This window comes from Leopardus geoffroyi, chromosome C1, assembly GCF_018350155.1.
Source record: "Leopardus geoffroyi isolate Oge1 chromosome C1, O.geoffroyi_Oge1_pat1.0, whole genome shotgun sequence".
In the NCBI taxonomy this organism is placed as follows: Eukaryota; Metazoa; Chordata; class Mammalia; order Carnivora; family Felidae; genus Leopardus; species Leopardus geoffroyi.
In genome coordinates, this window is record NC_059328.1 from 166,626,073 (window position 1) to 166,648,014 (window position 21,942).

The 21,942-nt window shown below is 41.2% G+C and overlaps 1 protein-coding gene across 29 annotated transcripts in view; it reads left to right on the forward strand.

Moving 5' to 3' along the window:
- Nucleotides 1-21,942, forward strand: part of OSBPL6 (oxysterol binding protein like 6) — a 217,076-nt gene that overhangs the window by 154,667 nt on the left and 40,467 nt on the right. For 11 of the 29 annotated variants that reach the window (XM_045480325.1, XM_045480332.1, XM_045480333.1 and 8 more), the window contains 5 exons: nucleotides 2,724-2,856; nucleotides 9,977-10,080; nucleotides 10,657-10,749; nucleotides 15,822-15,896; nucleotides 21,240-21,405. In XM_045480325.1, the coding sequence (XP_045336281.1) occupies nucleotides 2,724-2,856; nucleotides 9,977-10,080; nucleotides 10,657-10,749; nucleotides 15,822-15,896; nucleotides 21,240-21,405 (571 nt within the window). The remainder of the gene's footprint in view (nucleotides 1-2,723; nucleotides 2,857-9,976; nucleotides 10,081-10,656; nucleotides 10,750-15,821; nucleotides 15,897-21,239; nucleotides 21,406-21,942) is intronic. The other 18 variants (XM_045480344.1, XM_045480351.1, XM_045480342.1 and 15 more) reach the window with 3 other exon arrangements.

Sequence of the window (21,942 nt, forward strand, 5' to 3'; positions counted from 1 at the left end):
TTGAAAATTAAATTTGCTTCTCTACCTTGAATATATTACATGTGTAATATATTGCATACATGACTCAGAGAGATACCATTGAATTTGCCCATGAAGTTAAGGTAAGTTGGCTAAAGAATGTGACTATAATATATGTAGTAGACTTTTTGAGTGATTAACCATTGTGTTAAGCATTTGACACTCATCTCTAGTTTTTAATATAGACTAAACTCAGAGACAGTACAAAATTTTTTCAAAGAAATGACATAACCATTAAACAGCTGAGCCAGAATCCAAATCCTCATCTCTGTGTTTCCAAAGTCAGTGCCCTTTCCACTGTACTAAGTACCAGATTAAGGCAGGCTGAAGTTGTTCTTTGGCCTGTATTAAGAGTTCATATTTTTCATGTGGCTGAAAAGCTAGAGGTGTTGCCTGTTAAAAACTGAAGTGAGGACAAGAGACAGGGAGACGGTTGTTTCTGCCTTTGATTCAGTAATTAAGTTTTCTGAACCATAGCCACATTGCAGTGCCCAGGGGTGTTCCAGCTTCCCACTTGGCACCTGATATTGAGAACACAGACATCTGTGAATGAATAACTGGCTGCCATAAAGATTTGGGTTTAAGAACCTTTCAGTGAAGATTCTGCTTTTCTCTGCTTTCTTATTTAGGGATGTATGTAATATATATTCAAGTGTCCTTAGCAAAACATTGAAAAACCTCATGGAATCTGCGAGATTACTCAAATCAGATTACATGAAATACTGCTGTATTCACTATTTACTATTTTTTTAAATGTTTTTTATTTATTTTTGAGAGAGAAAGGCAGCGCTCACATGCGTGGCCATGAGTATGAGAGGGGGAGGGGCAGAGAGAGGCGGGGACAGAGGATCTGAAGTGAGCTCTGTGCTCACAGCAGAGAGCCCAATGTGGGGCTCAGACTCACAAACCATGAGATCATGACCTGAGCCGAAGTCGGATGCTCAACAGACCAACTAAGCCACCTAGGCACCCTCATTATTTACTATTTCAATGGGAGTCACTTAAGTGATTTTTGTTAAATCCCATTAACTATGTTTCACAAGGCTCTTAAACCTTGTTTCATTCTGGTGGTAGCCTTGCCAAGAATTGTTTAACCAACATCTTCCTCCTAGGACCAAGGTATTGGGTTAACCCTCATACTATCCAGTTCTGAAGTGAAAAAGAAGGAGGTCAGAGGGTAGGAAGTAGAACACTTACTGGGTGACCCAACACACAATGACTAAGACAGTCCTCAGGTTTTCCAGGCCCCCTGAGTTCTCACCACAGAATAGAATGAATCCCAGGGTTAGTCCAAACTAAACAAGAATTATATCTCAGATGGATATTTAAAAAATTTTTTTAACGTTTATTTATTTCTGAGACACAGAGAGACAGAGCATGAGTAGGGGAGGGGCAGAGAGAGAGAGAGGGAGACACAGAATCCGAAGCAGGCTCCAGGCTCTGAGCTATCAGCACAGAGCCCGACGCGGGGCTCGTACTCACAAACCGTGAGATCATGACCTGAGCCGAAGTCAGTCGCTCAACCGACTGAGCCACCCAGGCGCCCCCAGATGGATATTTTAAAAATATGAACATTTAATCCTTTAAGATGCTTCTGCCTGCATCTTTGGCATAGACTATTGATAAAAGATGTAGTATTTTCATCCCTGTGTTAGTTATTAAATAACTTGGGTGATACTCGAGAATGGAGAACTGAAGCCAGTTCTTCTCCACTGTTTGCCTTGGTATAAGAAGCTCTTTAGCTCTGGTTTTCATAGAAGATCTATTGCTGTAGTTACGAATGACACACCTCTAAGATTGAACTTGGTGAAAGATCTCCGTGACACTTAGCAGAACGCAATAAAGAGTGAAGAGAGTTTTTTGTCACTTGGCTTGCATTCTAAGTATCAAATTATGAGAGTCCTGAACATTAATTGGTATGTGGCCCCGTGTGGGTAATAAATAAGTCTGGGTTTGCTAAATACGTGCATCTTTCGCTTCATGATGATTTAGGACAGACACAATCAATTGTAATTGAATATGAAAGTCAGATATGGAGTTTTGACATTGTTTCAGCTTTTTCAAAAGTAAGTTCCTGCTTTTTCAACTAAGTATTCACTGAACTCACTGCGTTATCTCCTTACTATTCTTCCTGCAACTTCATTTCACATAAAATCCCTTTACGGGAAAGTCTATCAGCTGTAGATAATGATAATTTGCCAATGCTGACTTTTTGAATATTACAGTTTTTAATATGCATTCAAAGCAGTGCGCAGCTGCTGGATGGTGGATAATGCATTTAGGAATCACATGTGGCTGATGAGGCCTTGAGCTGATCATAAGGAAGTAAGAGCTTCTGGAAAGGAAAGGCCTTCACTCATGAATTAGAAGTCCTGTAATAAGGACCCCATGCCCAATACAACTTGCTGAGCAAATTAAATTTTTTGGGAATTTGAGCTGGCAGACCCTTAAGATATGAGATATAACATACATCAGTGTTTTCCACTCCTCATATGGTGGAGATAGCAGCTTAATGAGTGTTATCACTTATGAATTTTGGCTTCACTGAGCATGTACACATTTAGCCCCGAGGCTTCCTCCCTATTTCAAGGGTGCCCTTTCTTCTCTTTTTTGATGTCACTTTGAGGATATCTCAAAAAAAATTGTTTAAATCACTTAAATATACTGTTTCTGCTTAACCATCCATTTCCTCTTGTTCATTGTAGGTGCAAGCAAACAGCTTTCCATGGCAGTCCCCTTTACCGTGCAGCAACAGCCTCCCCGCTACCTGCACGACCGGCCAGAGCAAGGTGGCAGCCTGGTTACAGGACTCGGAAGAAATGGACAGGTGTGCAGAAGGTTAGTTCTTGCCCAGGGCAGGCTCTCAGGATAAGCCACGAGAACAGAAACAAAAGAGGTGAACTTGAACTGTGGATGCTGCTCCCTTCCCCCTCCAGCCTCCTTGTTTGCCTCCACCTTTCTAGTTCTTATTTTTCTGCACCAGATCCTTCCCCTTCCCGTGACTCCATCTTCCTACCACCTGTTCATTCTCCTGCACCCTCACAACTACTGAATCTGGTCTCCCCGTTCCCCTGCCTTTCACCCCTTTCCGCTTTGCCACCTCCTTCCTCACCACCAGTCCCCGTCTTTCTTCATTAGCCTCCTACCTGCCCCACCCCACACCCTGGGGGCAATCTCACAGCCCAGTACAGCCCCCGGGGGACCTCCACCCTTGCTCTCGACTGCTGCCAGGTCACTTGTACAGCTTCCTTTGCTGCTTCAACTTGTCCTAGAGCAGGTGTATGTCTCCTGACAACCCGCAATAAGTAGCAAAATTATATGGCATTTCCTAGCCACACTTAACCTGTTTTGGTGTTCCACTATGGGACAGTTATTAACCATTCTGAACATATACACAATTCCCTCCCTCTGCCATTGTGGAGCCTCTTAATCTCCAGAAACTATTCTATTCCCTCGTAATAAGCCTGACTGAGCATTTTGGCCCAAACTGCCACAGACCATTTCCATTCTATGAGATAGTTTTCATTTGACCTAAACTGAGAAAATAAGGATAACATGGCAAGGATTTTATAAAGCTAAATTGATTTAATTTTTAAAAATTATTTTGTGATGATATTGGGCCTAACTTATTTATATTAAATTATTTTCTCTTATGGAATTATAGTGAAAGTAGATGTTGGATTATTTTCGTATGTCCTCATTTAGAAAAACTGAAGTTTGGCAATTCATGTTGATCCCAACCCCCAAAAGTATATATATATTTTTTTGTTCTATGTATGTGTGAACTCAAAGTCTACAGCATTTTGATTAGCCCTGGACACATCCCATACTCAATCTTTATGTGAAAATATGATTTTACACAGGATGTTATATTCATAAAGCATGTCCAACTGACATTCCATTCAAAGGCTTGTACTTAAATGTATTCACAAAACACACAGATATTCATCTGAGTATGTGGTCTTCAGGTTGGGGAAAGAAGCCAAACCTCACTGTCTTAAAACACTGTAGTCTCGCCTCAGCAGTGGTTCTAGATGTTTCCACCTGTCTGCTAACTTCACAGTTTTGTAAACACGCATGGTATTTAACCTGGCTGCCTCCTTTGCCGACAAGATTGACACCATCCACTGGGGCAAAATCCATTCATCTGACCAAAGTGAAGAGACATTGGCTTTGATGCCAGGAAAGCCCCTGGCTGGTGGGGCAAGAGGGATGCGTTTGTCTCTCTGTGTGCTCTAGAATACTCATGGCCCTTTCCTGTGCCTCCTCTCCTGTCTTGGGGTGCTCCTGCTTCTTCCCACCCTGACTACTCTACCTGTGTCTTCTATCCTGCCTCTCTGTTTCCTTCAGGATTTAGTGCAGTAATTACCCCTTCTCTGGGAGACAGCCTTATCTTCCATTCACTTCTACTCTCTGTCCATAGACTCCAGCTTCTCTCCGTAATTTGATATTTGCCCCTTTTGCTCAATGAAAAAAGGCATTCTTAGTAGCAAGAGGTCATCTGATCTCCACTCTGTTCTCAGACCTCATCTCTGACCTGCCCTGTAGGACCTCCTCTGTGAGAACTTCTCCCTGAGACCCCATGAAGTTTTCCTTTTTCTGCAACTGCTCCTTCTCCGTTTCCCTGGATTCTTGTCTGGTCAGCGTCAGTTGTGGGGATCGATCAAGGTTCAGTCTTCTGCCTTCGGCATGTGTAATAGTAACTCTGGTTGACTGGGAGCTCGTTAATGGGCCAGACACTGAACTGGGCGCTTTACATACGTGGTTTATGTGAATCTTCACAGTAGTACCAGGCAGGAGTTAGGAACCATTGTGTTTATAGATAGGGAAACCGATGCTTCGAGAGGTCAAATACCTAGCCTGTGTTACACAGCAAATACTTGGGGAGAGCTGGAGGGCTAGGGCAGGCCAACTGGATTCTAACAACTACGCTCTGCACTTCGGAGGTGACAGGCACGCGCATAGTGTCAGCTGGAATCTCTATTTTGATGAGATAGTGGTGATGGTGATGGGAGTGGTGGCGGTGATGGTGATGATGAGGGGGGGTCGGTGGCAGTGATAATAGCAGCAGCTAACAGGTATCAGGCTCTTCCTGTGTGACAGGCACTGTCCTAGCTGTTTTTGTATGCATCAACTCATTTGATCCTCTCAGAGCTGTTTTACAGATGAGAAAACCTAGATTCAGGGGAATCAACTCACTCAGACCAAGTTCACACAGCTAGCGACGGTGGAATTGGGGTTCAAGCGTGGGTGGTCTGACTCCAGAGCACATGCACCATAACCCTCTCAAAAAGACTGAAAACTGTATAAATCTCAGCTCCTCATCCAGCCTATGTTTCATTCCTGCCGCCTCTCCTCGCCATTGGCTCCGTCTGTGTGTACTCTCTCTCACGCCCCTCCTCGGCCTGTCTGAAACCAGCCTCTGTCTTCTCCCAGCAACAGCCCCAGCTGCTGGGCTCCCCTGTTTTTGTCAGTGCTGCTGTCATAACCACCTCTGAGACCCGAGAGGTTTTTTGACCCTCCCACTCTGTTCATCTAGCCCAAACTCAGTTCTGTTATTTCTTTGAAAACACCCACCCTTCCCCCTGCCCTCATCTGCCCTTCCTCTCAAATTGCTTCCCTCCTCAGACCCACCGTTCACCTAGTCTCTGGCCGGTCAGCAGCCTTCTGGCTGACGTTGTCGTCCTCAGTCTCCAGCTCTGCTGTTCACCTCTCATAGGCTTTTGGGAAATTGCTGTTATTGAACGTGTTAGCAACTTTGGACCGGCATTTCCATGTTTTTTAATGTTTATTATTTATTTTTGAGAGTGAGAGAGACAGAGTGAAAGCGTGGGAGGGGCAGAGAGAGAGGGAGACAGAATCCAAAGCAGGCTCCAGACTCTGAGCAGTCAGGACAGAGCCCGACAAGGGGCTCGAACCCACAAACCGTGAGATCATGACCTGAGCCGAAGTCAGACGCTTAACCTACTGAGCTGCCCAGGCCCCAGGCTGGCATTGAGCAAGCCATTGCACTCAGCCGTGAGACGTAAATATTACTAATCCCCACTTTGCAGAAGAGGAAAGTGAAATGCGTACAAGTTAAGGAATTTGCTCAAGATCACACAGCTCCCCTGGTGAAGATGTTTGACTAACCCTGAAGCCAGTTCTTTGCCCATGACATACTTCTCCCTTCAAGATTGACATATCTTTAAATAGCTTTTATGCAAAAAAATCCCTTCAAGTGTTTCTCCATGGGCTCTGCAACCCAAACTACTTAGCCCAGCATTTAACATCTACCCTTCAGGAGTGCCTGGGTGACTCAGACGGTTGAACATCTGACTCTTGATCTCAGCTCAGGTCTTGATCTCAGGGTCTTGAGTTCAAGCCCCATCTTGGGCTCTGCACTGGGCATGAAGCCTACTTAAAATAATAATAATAATAATAATAATAATAATAATAATAATAATAATAACAACATCCACCTTTCAGCTTTCAGTCCCTACCTACCCTTTCGACTTTGCTTTCCTTTGGCCCAACTGAACGTATTTGCTATTTCCTGAACGCACTTGCATGTTCCCTCCTCCGTGCTTTGGTGCGCATTGTTCTTTCCCTCCTGCAGGGCCCTTTCTGCCCTTCTCCACCTTTCTCTTTTGCTGAATCCTTTCCATCAATCCTCCAGACCCAGAAAAGATTCCAGTCTCTCTTTTAAGTGTGCTCTGATGATATCTCTCTATTTTCTAAATTCCCACAACACTTTTATTTTTAGTCTCTCCTAATCACTTCATAGAGTCCCCAGCATTGAGGTTTATATTTCAAAAATTCATCATGTAACATCTTGAACCCATAATATATCTGATTTATAGTGCTAATACTCAAAGTGGTGAACCATTCATAGATCTGAACTTACATCAGTCCAGATCTCAATTATGTAAGGGAATTGTTTGGCTCTTGGAAAGCATTTTTCCCCCATGGAAACGAAATGTTAAATTAGTATTCTGTATGCCAGTGTTGAAGATGGATATTTAATAGTTTAACATACAAATTGTTTGCAATTTTTTTTTTTACCAGAATGTAAATTCCATGAATCTTACTTGATTGCTATATTCCCTATACTTAGAACTGTACTGGGTACCCAGTGTCTTCCATCAGTGGTATCTAAATGAAATAATAGATTGATAACTTTGGACATACCGTAATTTATTTAACCATTCCACAGTTGGACGACTTGTTTCTTTTTGGAGCAAGGTAGAACATGATGGGAAAATAAATACATTGCTAGATATTTAAGTTTTTAACTGTTCACTATTATGAACTATCTCAGCAGTTTTTTTCTCAGCATAATTTTCCTTTTCCCCATTGCTAAAATTAGATTTAATCTTAGTTAAAGAAATTTTAGAGATTTCTTTTTTTAAAGATACCTCTGTTGCCTTTGGCAAATCTTTATAATCCTTATGTACATCCAGACTTAGGCAAGCAGTGAAATCCTGCCAAGGAGTTCATCTCTCCCATATTTCGAGCGATAGAAGTGGTGAGGACGGGTGCAGCTTGCTCCAAGTTAAGGCCATGCGGCATGATTAAACACAGTGTGATCAGTACTTTTCTGGGTTTCATAGCGTTTTCCCATCTACCACCTCAGTGGCTACTCTAAAGCAGGAAGGAAAGAGGCGGGTATATTACTGCCACCACTTGGCAGGTGAAGAGACTGCAACCCGGAGATGTAAAGTCAGTCCGTGTCACCTGAAGCTTAGTTTTAGGTTTCTTGCCTTGAATCACTTTCATTCACAAAGATCTCTTTCCATTCTTTTAGAAAAAGAGTGGATATTATTTTGATGGTTTGAAGCCCCGTTTCCAGATTCCTATGCTACCTCCATACACCGTTTGTGTATAATAATCACACTTAGTAAGAAGCATGGATGTCATATTCACTAGATGGAAGGCTCAATGCATGGATAATGTGAAAAAATGTCCCTGCTAGCATGGTGCTTATGATACAGTTTTGTTCTTTAAAATGCAAATTAAGGGTGCCTGGGTGGTTCAGTCAGTTAAGCGTCTGACTCTTGATTTAGATTCAGATCACGATCTCACAATTCGTGGGCTTGAGCCCCGTGTCAGGCTCTGCACTGATGGTGCAGAGCCTGCTTGGGATTCTCTCCCTTTCTCTGCCCCTCCCTTGCTTGTGCTGTCTCTCTCCCAAAATAAATAAATGAACATTAAAAAACATATAAATAAAATGCAAATTAAAATGTAGGCCCTCTCTAGCCCATCTCCCTTCTCCTCTTCCCTCTAACCCTCCTTCCTTATTTGCACTACTTTCTTCCCTCTTTCTTTTCCTTTCATGCTCTGTATTTCCTATCCTCCTGAACCAGTGGACCCTTGTTTTCTTCATAGGGAAGAGGATGGGAGCACAAGGGCACCGCCTCCCCTGAAGGTGGTGGCAGGTGCTATCTTCATCAGTACTGTCCTCCACACACCTCCTCTCTGAAGGAGTTTAAAGGCATTGATGGCCGACGGTTCTCTGAAGAACAACCATTGCCCTTGAGCAGCCCATCTGGGCTCCATGCTCAGGCAGATGCTGTGAAGAAGAGGGTGTGGCCTGGCCCTATAACTGCTGCTACCCTGCTCTCCATAGAGTGTGCAGTGATTGGGAGTCCTAGAAAGACCCTTGTAGTAGTAGCTCCTCTGGTTTTTTGTTTTTTTGTTTTTAACGTTTGTTTATTTTTGAGACAGAGAGAGACAGAGCATGAATGGGGGAGGGTCAGAGAGAGGGAGACACAGAATCTGAAACAGGCTCCGGGCTCTGAGCTGTCAGCACAGAGCCCGACGTGGGGCTCGAACTCACGGACCACGAGATCACGACCTGAGCCCAAGTCGGCCGCTTAACCGACTGAGCCACCCAGGCGCCCCTAGCTCCTCTGTTTTTATATCCAACAAAAAAGTCAGAAATCCCCCAAACACAACTCCCTGTGTTATTTGGCCCAGCTCATCTTGAGCCATATTTAACAGCAATATTTTGCTGCCTGTACTATATCTGTAAAAATGCAGATCCTTGAGACTTAATGAGAAACAAAGAAAATATAAATGAAATTTCCCACCAAAATTTGACTGACTACATACTCTAACCACTTTATAATATAACAGATTTATAGATGTGTCCTGTTGCGGTCTCTTTATAAACAGTATACATCCAAAAGTAATCACATAACTACCAGCATGTTCTAAATATTGATAATTGTGTAAGTAATACTAATAACTCAATACTCTTGTACCAAAATTCAATTTTTAAGAGTGATGTTTTATTATGCAAATCTTTAAAATTCTCTCTTGTTCAAATATAGCCAAAAATTAAAAATAAAATTAAAAGCCATTTCTTCATTAAACATTCAATAAGCTTCATGCCCAGGTGATTCTCATGCTGCTGGGCCAGGGAACACACTTTGAGAATCTTTGGTTGTGTTTAGTATAACATCCCTCAGAGGTTTTAAAGAAATCATTCATTGCAACATTGTTAGTGATCTAAACCACAGAAAAATATGTCTATCTGACTTTGTATTCCATCTTATTTTCCTGAACTTGACTTTGACTCCATCTAAATTCCAGGTAGCCACCTTGTAAACTATGTTAGGAGTAAGTAGACAGGTTCCTAAGACTAAAACCATACATACAACTGCTGAAGTTCCCTTGAGTGTGCTTCCTATGTAACAAGGGCCACCTGAACAGGAAAGTGAACACACACAATTTCACTGAGATTGTCATGGCTAGCTGTTAACTTGTAAGTAGGCATTGACTTCATTTAATCCTCAATGCTTTTAAGGTGCTAATCTGGAGAAGGGTCTGTTTTGTTTCATTTGCCAGTATCATCATTATATGAACATGGTTCTACCTAATCATACTTGCCATAATTTGGATTGACTGTCTTTTATTGCCATCCCTGCCCCTCCCTGCCCAGTTCTAACATATTTTTATTTCTGATTTTTCTTAGACCTTGCACACTGCCAGTCAAACCTTGTGGAACTTAGCAAACTCCTGCAAAATTTGGAAATACTTCAGAGAACCCAGTCAGCACCTAACTTTACTGACATGCAGGTAAACATTACCAAAAGGACTTTAAGTCATTAACACAGAATTTTTACTGGATTGTTCCACGAATATATAAGGTAACATTTAAAAGGAAATGACTAATACAGTACAAATTAATCTATATTCTGGAGTTATTCTAATATTTTTGAATTCATGGTGTCATTGTGTTAAGATATCTATTTTGACATCTTAATGTATATTTTATATCTAAGTACAAACTCATAGAAGAAATAAATATGTGAATTATTCTTCCATGTTTGTGTCACATTAGAAATGATAGCTTTGAAGATACAACTTAGTCTCAGAATTACTGCCATTTTTTTTTATGTAGGAAAAAAATGCTAAAGATCTGTAATCCCGTTTTCCTTTTGTATAGCAGACAGATATATTTTATGATCAAGTTCTTATCTCTGCTTTTTATGCCCACTGTGCGTCAGATATGACTTTCTCTCCTGGCTGGTTTGCTTTAGGGTGGCTAACAAGGATTCTTTACTAACATGCTATGCTCTCTTTGTCTATATCTGTATCATCTGTGTGAACTTAATAATACTTTGTTGCTTTTTAACTATTTGTGTAATGTAGGCTAACTGTGTAGATATTTCAAAGAAAGACAAGCGGGTCACAAGACGATGGAGAACAAAAAGTGTCAGCAAAGATACAAAAATACAACTGCAGGTACAGACTTTTCCTTCATTCATATTTTTATATGATTTTAAGATGTTAGTCTTTATATATCAATTCATGGAAGTTAAGAAGTTTAAAGCAGCTGAAATGCTTTAAAGCCAGGGCTTTACAGACTGAGTTATACGATCTAAAATAGCGAGAAATCTATTCATCTTACTCTGGAATAAGTAAAAATAATTTAAAAGAAAGGTTAAAATGATTTAATAGGACTACAAAATGCCATTTTCCTTCTCACTTATGGCCTTTGAATCATTAAAATGTAATTTAACAAAAAATTACCTTAAAAATCTACGCTAAAAATCCAGTGTGTTGTAATGAGCACTCATTTATATACACTTGATCTTAAAAGAGCCTTTTATGTATTAGCTTTATCCAAAATTTTATGTATCAATAAAAAAGGATGAGGTCTGCAAAAGATTGGAAGTCAGCAAACTCAGGGTCTAGTGTAATCACTGTGATTTCCTGGCAGTATAATCTCGTGCATTTCTATTAAATTTTCTAGGTTTCCATTTGCTCCCGGGTAAGGTGATGGAGTTAACTTAATTATCTCTGAATTCCTTTTCAACTCTAAAATTCTATGATTTGTCAAACAGAGGTATTATTTGACGATCAACAATCACTTTTAAAATCTTAATCATGAAAGTCTTAATGACTCATGATAAATTTACTTGAAATTTATTGTAAATAAGTTATTTATTTGAATGAGTAGTTTAAAGTTTTTCAAGTAAGAACATCTTATGTTATTGCATTGAAGTGATATGAAATATGGTAAATGCCTAAAACCTCTTGTGTCATAATCATATTATTTTCAGATCTTTACACCAGAATGTTTACTATTCTGATCCTAACTATATATTATCTAAAAAACTCTTGCCCCAACAATCAAAATCAGACTTGGGATTTTGCTTTTCTTTTTATTACACCATAAATCAATTTTTGGTGTATTCTAAATATTCTTTTTTTTTTCAATATATGAAATTTATTGTCAAATTGGTTTCCATACAACACCCAGTGCTCATCCCAAAAGGTGCCCTCCTCAATACCCATCACCCACCCTCCCCTCCCTCCCACCCCCCACAAATATTCTAATAAAAGGTAAAAGGAACTGCTTTCCAGAAATCTTCAGTGTCTTCTGAGTGAATAATAATTCTTTAATTATATTCTTTGTGTCGTGTGTAAGTAACAAACTCTTTGGTGCTTTGCTTGCTAATAGGATATATTTGAAAATAAATTTTCACAAGCACTAAAGATTCATGGTTTTTTTAGTTAGACTGTCCACATTCTATGAACACAATTTATTGTGTTCCTTTATTCAGTATGTTTTTGTGTGTTTTCTATTCAGAACGTTAATACTGTAGAAGACATATGTGCCAGATGACTTCACCAAAAATTTACCTCAAATTGCTTTTGGCAGTTTCATTTGCTTTGAGCACGTGATTGTCTAGTTTTGTGGGGCTTTTTAAAACATGTTATCAATGGTTCTCATAGCCAAGAAAGAAAGAACCATTATAAAAATAATTGAAGAAGGCCGCATCATATGAACGTATACATTTGTAGACAGATATTGTTTCGATCTCGTTTTTATGAGGTATGCCATTGAACACATTGCTGTTCACAGCCGTTGCCTTGAAGAGGCTGGCTGGTCCTCAGAGAGTCTGAGCGGGATGCCCGTGGCTGCCCTGCCGTGGCCGTGAGGCTCACCGTGGTCCCTATTATCTCTCGGTTTTTCCTGGAGGAAACAGAATGCAACTCTGAATAGCCCTTCTAGTCACAGGCTGTGCTTTTCTGTATGAGGAGAGTTTATGAAGATTTTTTTGAGTCATCGGAAGAAATTGGTCAAAAAGCAGGAAAATATTCCTCATTCGTACTTCTGCCGCATATTGGGGTAGTTTGCTTTTAAATGTTTATTTATGCTTTGTTTTTGTTCTGCCAAAGAGTAACAAAATGGCCCTTGTGATTCCAGTTCAATTATTTTGAGGGAAACTGAAACCACTTCATCCCCACATTCAAAGAAAACGTTAAACTTTCAAAAGTAGAAGATTCAGTTCTGACTCCAAGTGGAAATCACTAGGCCTGGAGGTGGCAGTGAGCTATTTATTACTCCCAGAGAAACCCTGTGCTCAGTTAGATTGGTAAAACAAAACGTATTGTAGAGTGAATGCTGCAGAATTTGGGACTGTCCCTGCACCTGTGCTGCTTACCCAAACCAGCAGGCCTTCTAGCAGCCCTTAGGATGCTCATTATTATTTTTTTTTTCACATTTATTTATTTTTGAGAGACAGAGAGAGGCAGAGCATGAGCAGGGGAGGCGGGTGGAGGGGGGGGAGAGAGAGAGAGAGAGAGAGAGAGAGAGAGAGAGAGAGAGAGATACAGAATCCGAAGCAGGCTCCAGGCTCTGAGCTGTTTGTTAGCACAGAGCCTGACGCGGGGCTCAAACCCACGAACTGCGAGACCGTGACCTGAGCCAAAGTCGGATGCTCAACCAACTGAGCCACCCAGGCACCCCTGGGTGCTCATTCTTTATTAACAGGAAGTTACTTGGAAGTTTCTCCAACATACACACTTGGCTAGGAAACCATAAAATTAGCCGGGGATGCCTATGACCAATGTAAATGTCTTTACTCATCATTGTTTTACTTACAGAAAGACTTAGCATTTATCTTTATTTAGTGGATGAAACATACCTACCACCTTCTCCCACCCTAGTACACAGGTTGTTCCCTCCTTGATCACAGGAGCCGAGGGCAAGTGTTTATTTTGAGCCCACCGTCATCTCCCTTCTTGAACCACTTTCTCTGTGTCATGGTGGCAGCCAATGTGAGAGGCTTTGTAGGGAGTGGCTCGTTTTTCAACCCCTCTGTTGTTTGTAACTTGTGGTGCACCAGCCTTTTGTGGAGGAACCTCGACGGCCTGGTGGTGGTAATGGTGTTTATTGTCACTGCTGCTGTTACTGGTACTGTCGCACTGACCTTTGTGTTCAGCATTCTGCAGTAGTTGTTGTTTTGAAATGATTATAAGACAGGTCATTTAGAAAACTGACCTCGGGAAAGTAGCAGTGAAGAACGTGTTACACTGTATGTTCGGGATCTTATTCTTCACATAGGTTAGGTTGTGCTATTGATTTGAATATGAAGGTTAAATGTTGGATCCACATGGCCGTATTTCTACTAGAAGCTGTTGAGAAGCTAGCCTCAGAAATCCTTCATGTGATTCATCGAAGGCATTTTTTCTGGAAGGCTCTGTGGGATTACCTTTTAGAAAAAGGACTTTCTCCCAAACTTCAGGTTTCGGGTTCTAATAAAAATCTCATTATAACCATCACACCGTAACAGTTTGGCTGTTTTCAATGAGGTAGAGGAGGGCGAGAAGGGACTGGTTTGTGAAGGGTTGCCACAGACCCGAGAGCTGCTGGGTTTCCTGCATGACTAATCGCACAAATTAATACCAGATCCCTAGTTGTTGGAGAGAATGAGGACTAGCAGGAAGCATGGAGAGTAGCAGATAAAGGATCTGTTGTCATTCATGTGTAGCTGTCCTAGATCTCACAGGTGCTCAAATTATACTGAAGGGTAAAAATGAGTTCTTCCTCCTTTTACTTACTACATGAAAGATGAAGGGGTTCTGTATAGAAAACTTTTTGTGGAAAGCACATTATACAGGCATATGTGTATCCAATAAACATACACGTAATGCATGCAGAAGATTTATGAACTTGGAAGAGAAATGGGAATGTCACGTGGAAACTTCAAAGAGGATTAGAGAGATAAAAATTTAAAATATTTTTCTGTTGTTCCAAAAAGGCTTAAGCAGTCATACTGCTTTTCCTTAATCTGCACTGTTAGGTGGTATTAAGTCCCTCTCGGGTCACTGGAATTGAAATTACCGCTCACAATCACGAAGAGTGAGGGTCTGTCAGATGGATGCAGACTTGAGTGGTTAGAAGGAAATATCATTCTCCCATAATCCTGGCCACCAAAAAGAGACAGAAAAGAAAGCTCCCGTATTCTTCTACTAGTTTATGCATAGATGCACATCACTAAATGAAACCCATGCTTTCAGGTTTCCATAGTTGATTTTTGTAAGCACTGTGCCAACACACTGAGGAGGTTGAGTGTTGTTGTGTTATGTTGTGTTGTTTGTTTGTTTTTTCTCTATGCTGTGGGGACTGCCTTCCTCCTTGAAAAATTCTCCAACCTGAAAATCCCAACACCATTCCTAATGTTGAATCCCAGTGAGCTTTCTAGTAGGGGAATAAATGGGAAGCTGAAGATTCCTGGTACCCTTGCTTGTGTACTTTTCCTCCCAGCAAGAAACAAAAAAAAATTCTGCCTGGCTGACGGGAGACTCCCATTACAACTTGTTGGTTTTGGCCTTTGCACATTATTTATTTAATCATTTTTCCTGAACTTAGGTTCATCTTTGCTTCCATTGATTGGAAATGCTGTTGGTTTCATACAACGTGACATTGCATGGGTAAAACGATATGCGCATTTATTTTACCTTAAAATTACAAGCTGTTCATCACTTCATAATTTCCCATATCCCTTTGGGGTGGGGTTATATTCAGCAACTAGACTTAAACGTTTAGGTGTTCTGCAACGAAAACAACGAACTTTGGGGAGCCTAGGTGGCTCAGTCGGTTGAGCGTCCAACTTCGGTTCAGGTCATGATCTCGCGGTTTGTGAGTTCGAGCCCCGCGTCGGGCTCTAGCTTGGAGCCTGGAGCCTGCTTCAGATTCTGTCTCCTTCTCTCTCTCTGCCCCTCCTCCACTTGTGCTCTGTCTCTCTCTGTCTCTCAAAAATGAATAAATGTAAAAAAAAAACCAAAAAACTTTTCTCACAGCATTATGAATGCCCCTTCGAGCACTTGTCAGGGCTACGATTTAGGACAAGTCAACTCCACTTAAAAACTCTCCCTTTCCCTTGTCCGATTATCTCTCACCCTCCTGTATCCTGTCCTCTCCTCCCCCGCCACCGTGTCTTCCCCTCCCTGCTCCCCGTGTCCTCCTCCCCCCTCCTCCCCGCGTGGCCTCTCCTCCCTCCTCTTCTCTCATTCACTGTCAGGAAGGGCCATCTGCGAAGGGCCAGTTCAGCACCACTCGGCGCCGGCAGAGGCTAGCGGCAGCAGTGGCTACAACAGTGAGTGGATTTCAATCTCACGTGGACATTTAATAAGAATGAGAAACTGTCCAAGCATCACCTTCCCTGTCCCAGTGGTGCCCCTTCTGTGTAGCCGCATCAACTGTAACCCACTCCCGTGCTGGCCTAGCTTTTGCATGCTCTCTGGCTGTCTCTGCATGGCAGGTGTCGCACATGGGTATTCGTGTTTGCGATGGAAAACTACTCCCTGATCCAGTTCTTCAACTGTCCGTGTAAGAAACCATGTAAATTCGAGGTTGCAAAACTGAGTAACCTGTTACTGATACGGAATTTCCTAAAATGATATTGTTATCTATCTATCTACTTATTTATATTTTTTATTTATTTTTTATTTTTTGGTCATACTGATATCAGAACCCCTGCTGATTTCTGTTTTTCTAAGAAAAGTCATGTTACTACAGACATAAATTGTGCTTTTTTTTGTAGCATTGTGACTATTTGAAAAGGATGTGAGAATAAAGAAAAGAGAGGGTAAGAAAAGGTGAATTTTGATGTCATTTCTAAATGGCTACCCAAATTACACCTAGCGAGGGAAAATTGTTTTCTGGAAAGATTATTGAGCTGAAAATCAGAAAATACAGTGTGGAAAAGAGAAAACTATAAAGTTAAATAGTGCTTAATGTACATATATAGAGACAGGTTGGTTTGTTTTGGTTTTAAGAGAAAATACGATGGGTATTAGGAGGATAGAGTAAGTATTGAAACAGATAAGGCAAATAACCAAAATTTTAAATTGAGTAGAAGCTGTTTAGAATAGTGAATGGTGCATTCTAAATAGAAAATAGACTATGTAAATACAAGAACCCTTTGCTGGATAAAAGCATATCATAATATTTGCTTACTCCTGACATCCTGTCAACTTTTTAAAATACAGAATACTGAGTTCATAGCAATCATGGATGTTAGGTTTTTCTGGCTATTAGGTAATATTTTCTGAATTAACAATGGTCTTGCCCTTGCTGATGGTGGAATATACTTGAAGGCTAGAATTGCTGAAAAACATGAAAAGGTTTTGGTTGCATTGTAAGAGACTGGATACTCATGCAAGGATTGTTGGTTTTCTATTTTTGATTAATAACTGACTCCTGCCTTATATCTGGGTGCTTAGCTGGATCTTTTGAGAGATAGAATTGCTTTTGATTATGAAATGAACCAGTGGCTTGGAGTTTATCAGGGAATTGATTCTTAAACTCAGTTTTGTGAACATTTAAACAGATCAGTGAAACTGATATATGATTAATCTATATCTTATGCATGTATGCATAATATGTGACACCATAACAGATTACTACAATAGAAAAATGTAAAATTAGGTAAATAGTTCTTAATCTTTCATTTATAAAATTCAGAAATCCAGATGATTATCAGAGAGAGAACAGTACCTCAGTATGGAAAGGAAAGGTCAGTCCTCTTGTGAAAATACCTGTGGTTCCTTAAATAATGTCCTTCAAGAAAGCATGCAGGGAAGTGATTGTGTTTCTACTGTGTTCATCTTTTTAACTGCAGATATATATATATGTATATATATATATATATATGTATATATATATGTATGTATATATATATATGTATGTATATATATATATATATATATATATATATATATATATATATATAGTGAGTATAAGAAAACTGGGATTAGAACCTATTTGAATAGAATGGGAAACAGAAAAGAAAAAGCTTTTAAAAGCGGAGAGTATTAACGCCCACCTCTCAGGGTAGCAGTGACCACAGAAGTTAAGAATAACTTCCAATAATTCCAAGCATCAAATGACAAAAGCTGGCGACATTTAGTAATTGTTCAGAAATAAAGCGAGGAAATAGTTACTCTAAACCTTGTAGGATTTATAGCTTTGACTCCATAGCAAAGTATAACACCATCTAGCAGGACCTTCAGCTTGCTCCCTTGGCCCCCTCATTTATAACCCAAGTGATCTGAGGCTGGTGACTCTTAGTCAGTGTTCTTCCGAATTCCCTGTCTTCCCTCTTCCCAGCACTAACTCATCCTATGCATTTTGAGCGTGTCCTATTTTACCTAGAATCCTTCCAAATGACTCCTAGCTACTTACTCTCCCTCAGAGAGAAGGGGACCCATTCAAGTGTGTGGGGCCACTGAGATTGCTCCCAAAGAAAAGTATACCCAAAGGAGATGTTTCAGAGATGTATTCTTGTTGGTTCCTAACACTGGAACTTGAAATAGCTCACTTATCACACCAGCCAGACCCAACAGAACAGGGGTTTGGGAAAAGAGACACACTGGCCCCACCCCTCAGAAGAACACCGAGGGCCCCCAATGCGATCGGTTCTCCACCCGAGGCTCCCTGTACGCATGAGGCAGAGGAAGGACAGCAGGACACTTTCCACATTTGCTCCATCAGTTGTATATGCTTAGGATCTTAGACCTGCTTTTGTGTCTTCCTTTCCTCAGTCATGTTTACCATTGCTGTCGTTCCGCTATCGGTCATTTGTCTTTTAACTTCTTTACAGACAGGTGTTCAACGTACCTCCTAACACCCCCATTCCAAACTGCAGTTAGCTGGTACCAGAATGTTCCAGGATCAGGCTTCTTCCCCAGCACAGGATCTCAGGGAAGGCTTGGACTTCTTTCCTGAGCAGGGTGTAAAGTCTGCAGCCAGCACTGAGGATTCTGGGGCACAAACCGTGAGACCTGTCGACAGCTCCCATCCCAGCCATCACTGACAGAAGACCTAGCTACCACTTCAGTTTCTGGATCACATAATACTCAAATTGATGAACACAAAACTGAAGGGGCTGAAGAGGCATTCAGTTAGAGTTAGATTAATAAATCTCCATTTGTATTCTCAATTTCACGTCATGAATGCTTCAGTTAAAATGTCCATTCCGTATACTTCTTTTAACAAAAAGAGTACCAATATAAACATTTTCAGCCAGAAGTATATAAAAATTAGGTTCAGTTTCCCAGGGAACTGTCTGATTGCAGTTGGAATGGAGCATTCTGAGTGCTTTTCCCTGGGGGCTATATACAAGATCATTTTTACTGTTTGCTTTTTAGGTTTTTCTGTTTGTTTCATTTTGACTGCTTAAATTACCAATTTAAACTTCCATTATGTTCAAGAAAATAAATGTGTAATGTGTTTTTCTTCTCAGCATATTATTCCAACTTTTAATAGACAGGCCATTATCTCAGGGACAAGTCTGAGCCCTCACTGGAATGTCTGGGCCTTTATTGCATTGTGGCCTCCACTGGCCTCCCTGCCTCCCCTCCTACTTCATGCCAGTCCTTGGAGTGTTGAGGGTACCTGGATGCAAACAGAACCCTTTTCCATGATCCTCAATGCGTTTCACTCCCCATCACCAAACACCACCATTTCTTTTTCTTAAGTGCCCTTCTAGATCTTTGTGTCTGGAAACCATCTCCTTAAATCTGAACACTCCCCGGTCTACCCATTTGCTCAAGTCACAGTTTCTCCCCATGACTTCCTGATCTCCACCAGCCTTCCCATGGGTTCTCTGTGTCCCTCCCGGAGGGCTATGGGCTTACTGCTCTTTCTGGATTTAGCATCCTCACCGGTAAGGTCAGAAATGCCCTTCATCTATCTTCGAATATTCTTCTACATCCTTTAGAGACATCCCCAAAAGACCTCAGTCATTATCACAGAGTTACCTGCACAGGTTTCTAGCACATTATGGAACCCAAGGATTCCATTTTCTCAAATGGCTTCTCTGCCACTTTTATGTCTCTTCTCTGGAATAACCAGGAATTCTGATCCTGCCGAGATAAACCGGTTGTAGATGTGTCCCAACCCAGTGTAGCCAAGGTCCCCATGAAGGACAAAGTAGAGCTACTTGGTAATTCCAGGTACCAGATGCTTTGGATATCATATATGAACGTGCTTAGCTTAGCTGAGTTTAGGGAGAAGGCTTCATGCCCACTTCCTTCCCCAGTAAGTTTTGGATATCCTTTGAGATAATAACTCCTTGCCACTGCCATGGCAAAGCTACATGCAAAGGACCCCCTCCAGTCCCAGCTGCCCTCACTCAGGGCCACAGACTGCCGTTCAGCCTAGGTTTTTTGGTTTGCTCCTTGTCTTCCATCTATCCTCTGTATCCTCAGTACACATGCACATGCTCCTTTTCCCGTCCTCTCCTTCTCCTTTTTTTCTGTCTCACGCTCTCCATCTCTCCCTCCCTCCCTCCCGCTCCCCCACTGTCTCTCATTTTCTGTCAAGAACTTTAAAGCTAAATCAAAATGTGAAAAAAAGGAAGTGGCTCTGATATACATATACATCAGACAAGCATATTTCCTGTTAGCTAGAAGGTGTGAACTACCCCTTAATTTATATAAAATTCAGCTCTTGGAGGAGTCTAAAGAATGATTCTTGAAGACATCTGAATGAACATCTGTGCAGTAAGAATTAGGGGAGATTACTGGTGATCTGATTTACGGTAGGAATTGGTATTCTCATTTTCTAAGAATGTTTGGCCTATAGCATTTGTAAGAGTCAGGTATAACCTTCCAGAAGGAGAGGGAAAGGTGCTTTGCCCCCACCCATCAGAAGGCTAGCCCAGATCAGCATGAGCAAGAAAGTACCTCTAGCCATTTGGGAAAATCTATAGTAATATGACTTTTTTTACTTAATGTTTTTCAATATTGGCCAGTTCGTAAGCCACATTCATATGTGTAACAGTGTTGTATGTGACAAAGGGAAACTACAGTAATTTATTTCACTTACAAATATATTTGTAATAAATCAAATTTCACTTACAAATATATTTTATATATAATATATATTTCACTTACAAACATATTTTAATAAATCAATTTCAAATTTATTTGCGTCCCTTTAAGCCATTATTGTATTTACTATTAAACTTATTTATGTTTTGTCTAATGGCCACGGAGCAAGTAAATCTTTCTGTCTAGGTGCCTCTTGAATTTTTACGTGTTCCGTAAGCTCCTGTTCCGGGCCCAGAAACAAGTGAGCATAAAAAGCCCTGTGACACGAGTACCCAGACTTTGTAAGAGAGTTCAGGCTACTGTTTCCTGCCAGCAATTTTTTAGACACAGCTGTATCGATGCCTGTCCTTCCTGTCATTCTGTAGCCCTCTCTCCCTGTAACGGGGAGAGGCCAGTGAGTCCACGGGCAGTACCACCTCAACCACGGGGAGTGAGGCTCTTTCCCACCGCAGCCACCTGCAAATTAAATGAGTCCTGAGTGTCTCTGCGTGTATCGTTGGAGAGGAATCTAGTATTTTGAAGAAGGGAAGAGATCTTTCCTGTGTAAGAGAATGTGGAACGTGTACGGTTGCTCTTTTCTAACTGGTGTCTTGCCCTCTCAGGTCCCTTTCAGTGCTACCATGTCGCCAGTTCGCTTGCATTCCTCCAACCCCAACCTGTGTGCAGATATCGAGTTTCAGACGCCCCCTAGTCACCTCACAGACCCTCTGGAAAGCTCAACGGATTATACAAAGCTTCAAGAAGAATTTTGTCTAATTGCACAGAAAGGTAACAACAAACATAAGCTCTCTTCTTTGGTGAGAGATTACCATTTACTCTCTCATCCTTGCCTAGGTGGTCATGGTAGAAAGATTAAATAGTGCATATACTGATTGGAGTTCTATATAAAGAATGCAGTGGGGTATCATGCCTGCCTCTTGGGAGTACATGCATCATAGGTTTACAGTTTTGACTGAACAAAGAAAAGTGTCATGAGTGGGGAGAAAAAGGAGGAAAGACAGAAAGTTTTTCTAGGTAGGCCACCAGGACACTACTACTCAGCATCTTTTTTTTCGGTGTCTTTTAGTTATCATTTCATACCTACTTGTGGGTTATCCTCACTTAGCAAGGAGCTCTGTTGGAATCTTTCTTTTCCTTTATTAAATAACACTCATGGATTGTACCTTACAGTCTATAGTTCAGGCAGGGCTCGGGTAGGCAGTTCTTTTGTGCCATATGGCATTGCCTGGGCTCAGTGGTATTTGGCTGGAGTCTGGATTGGGCTGAAAAGACCCAAGGTGGCTTCCCCTGTGTTCCTGGCATGTT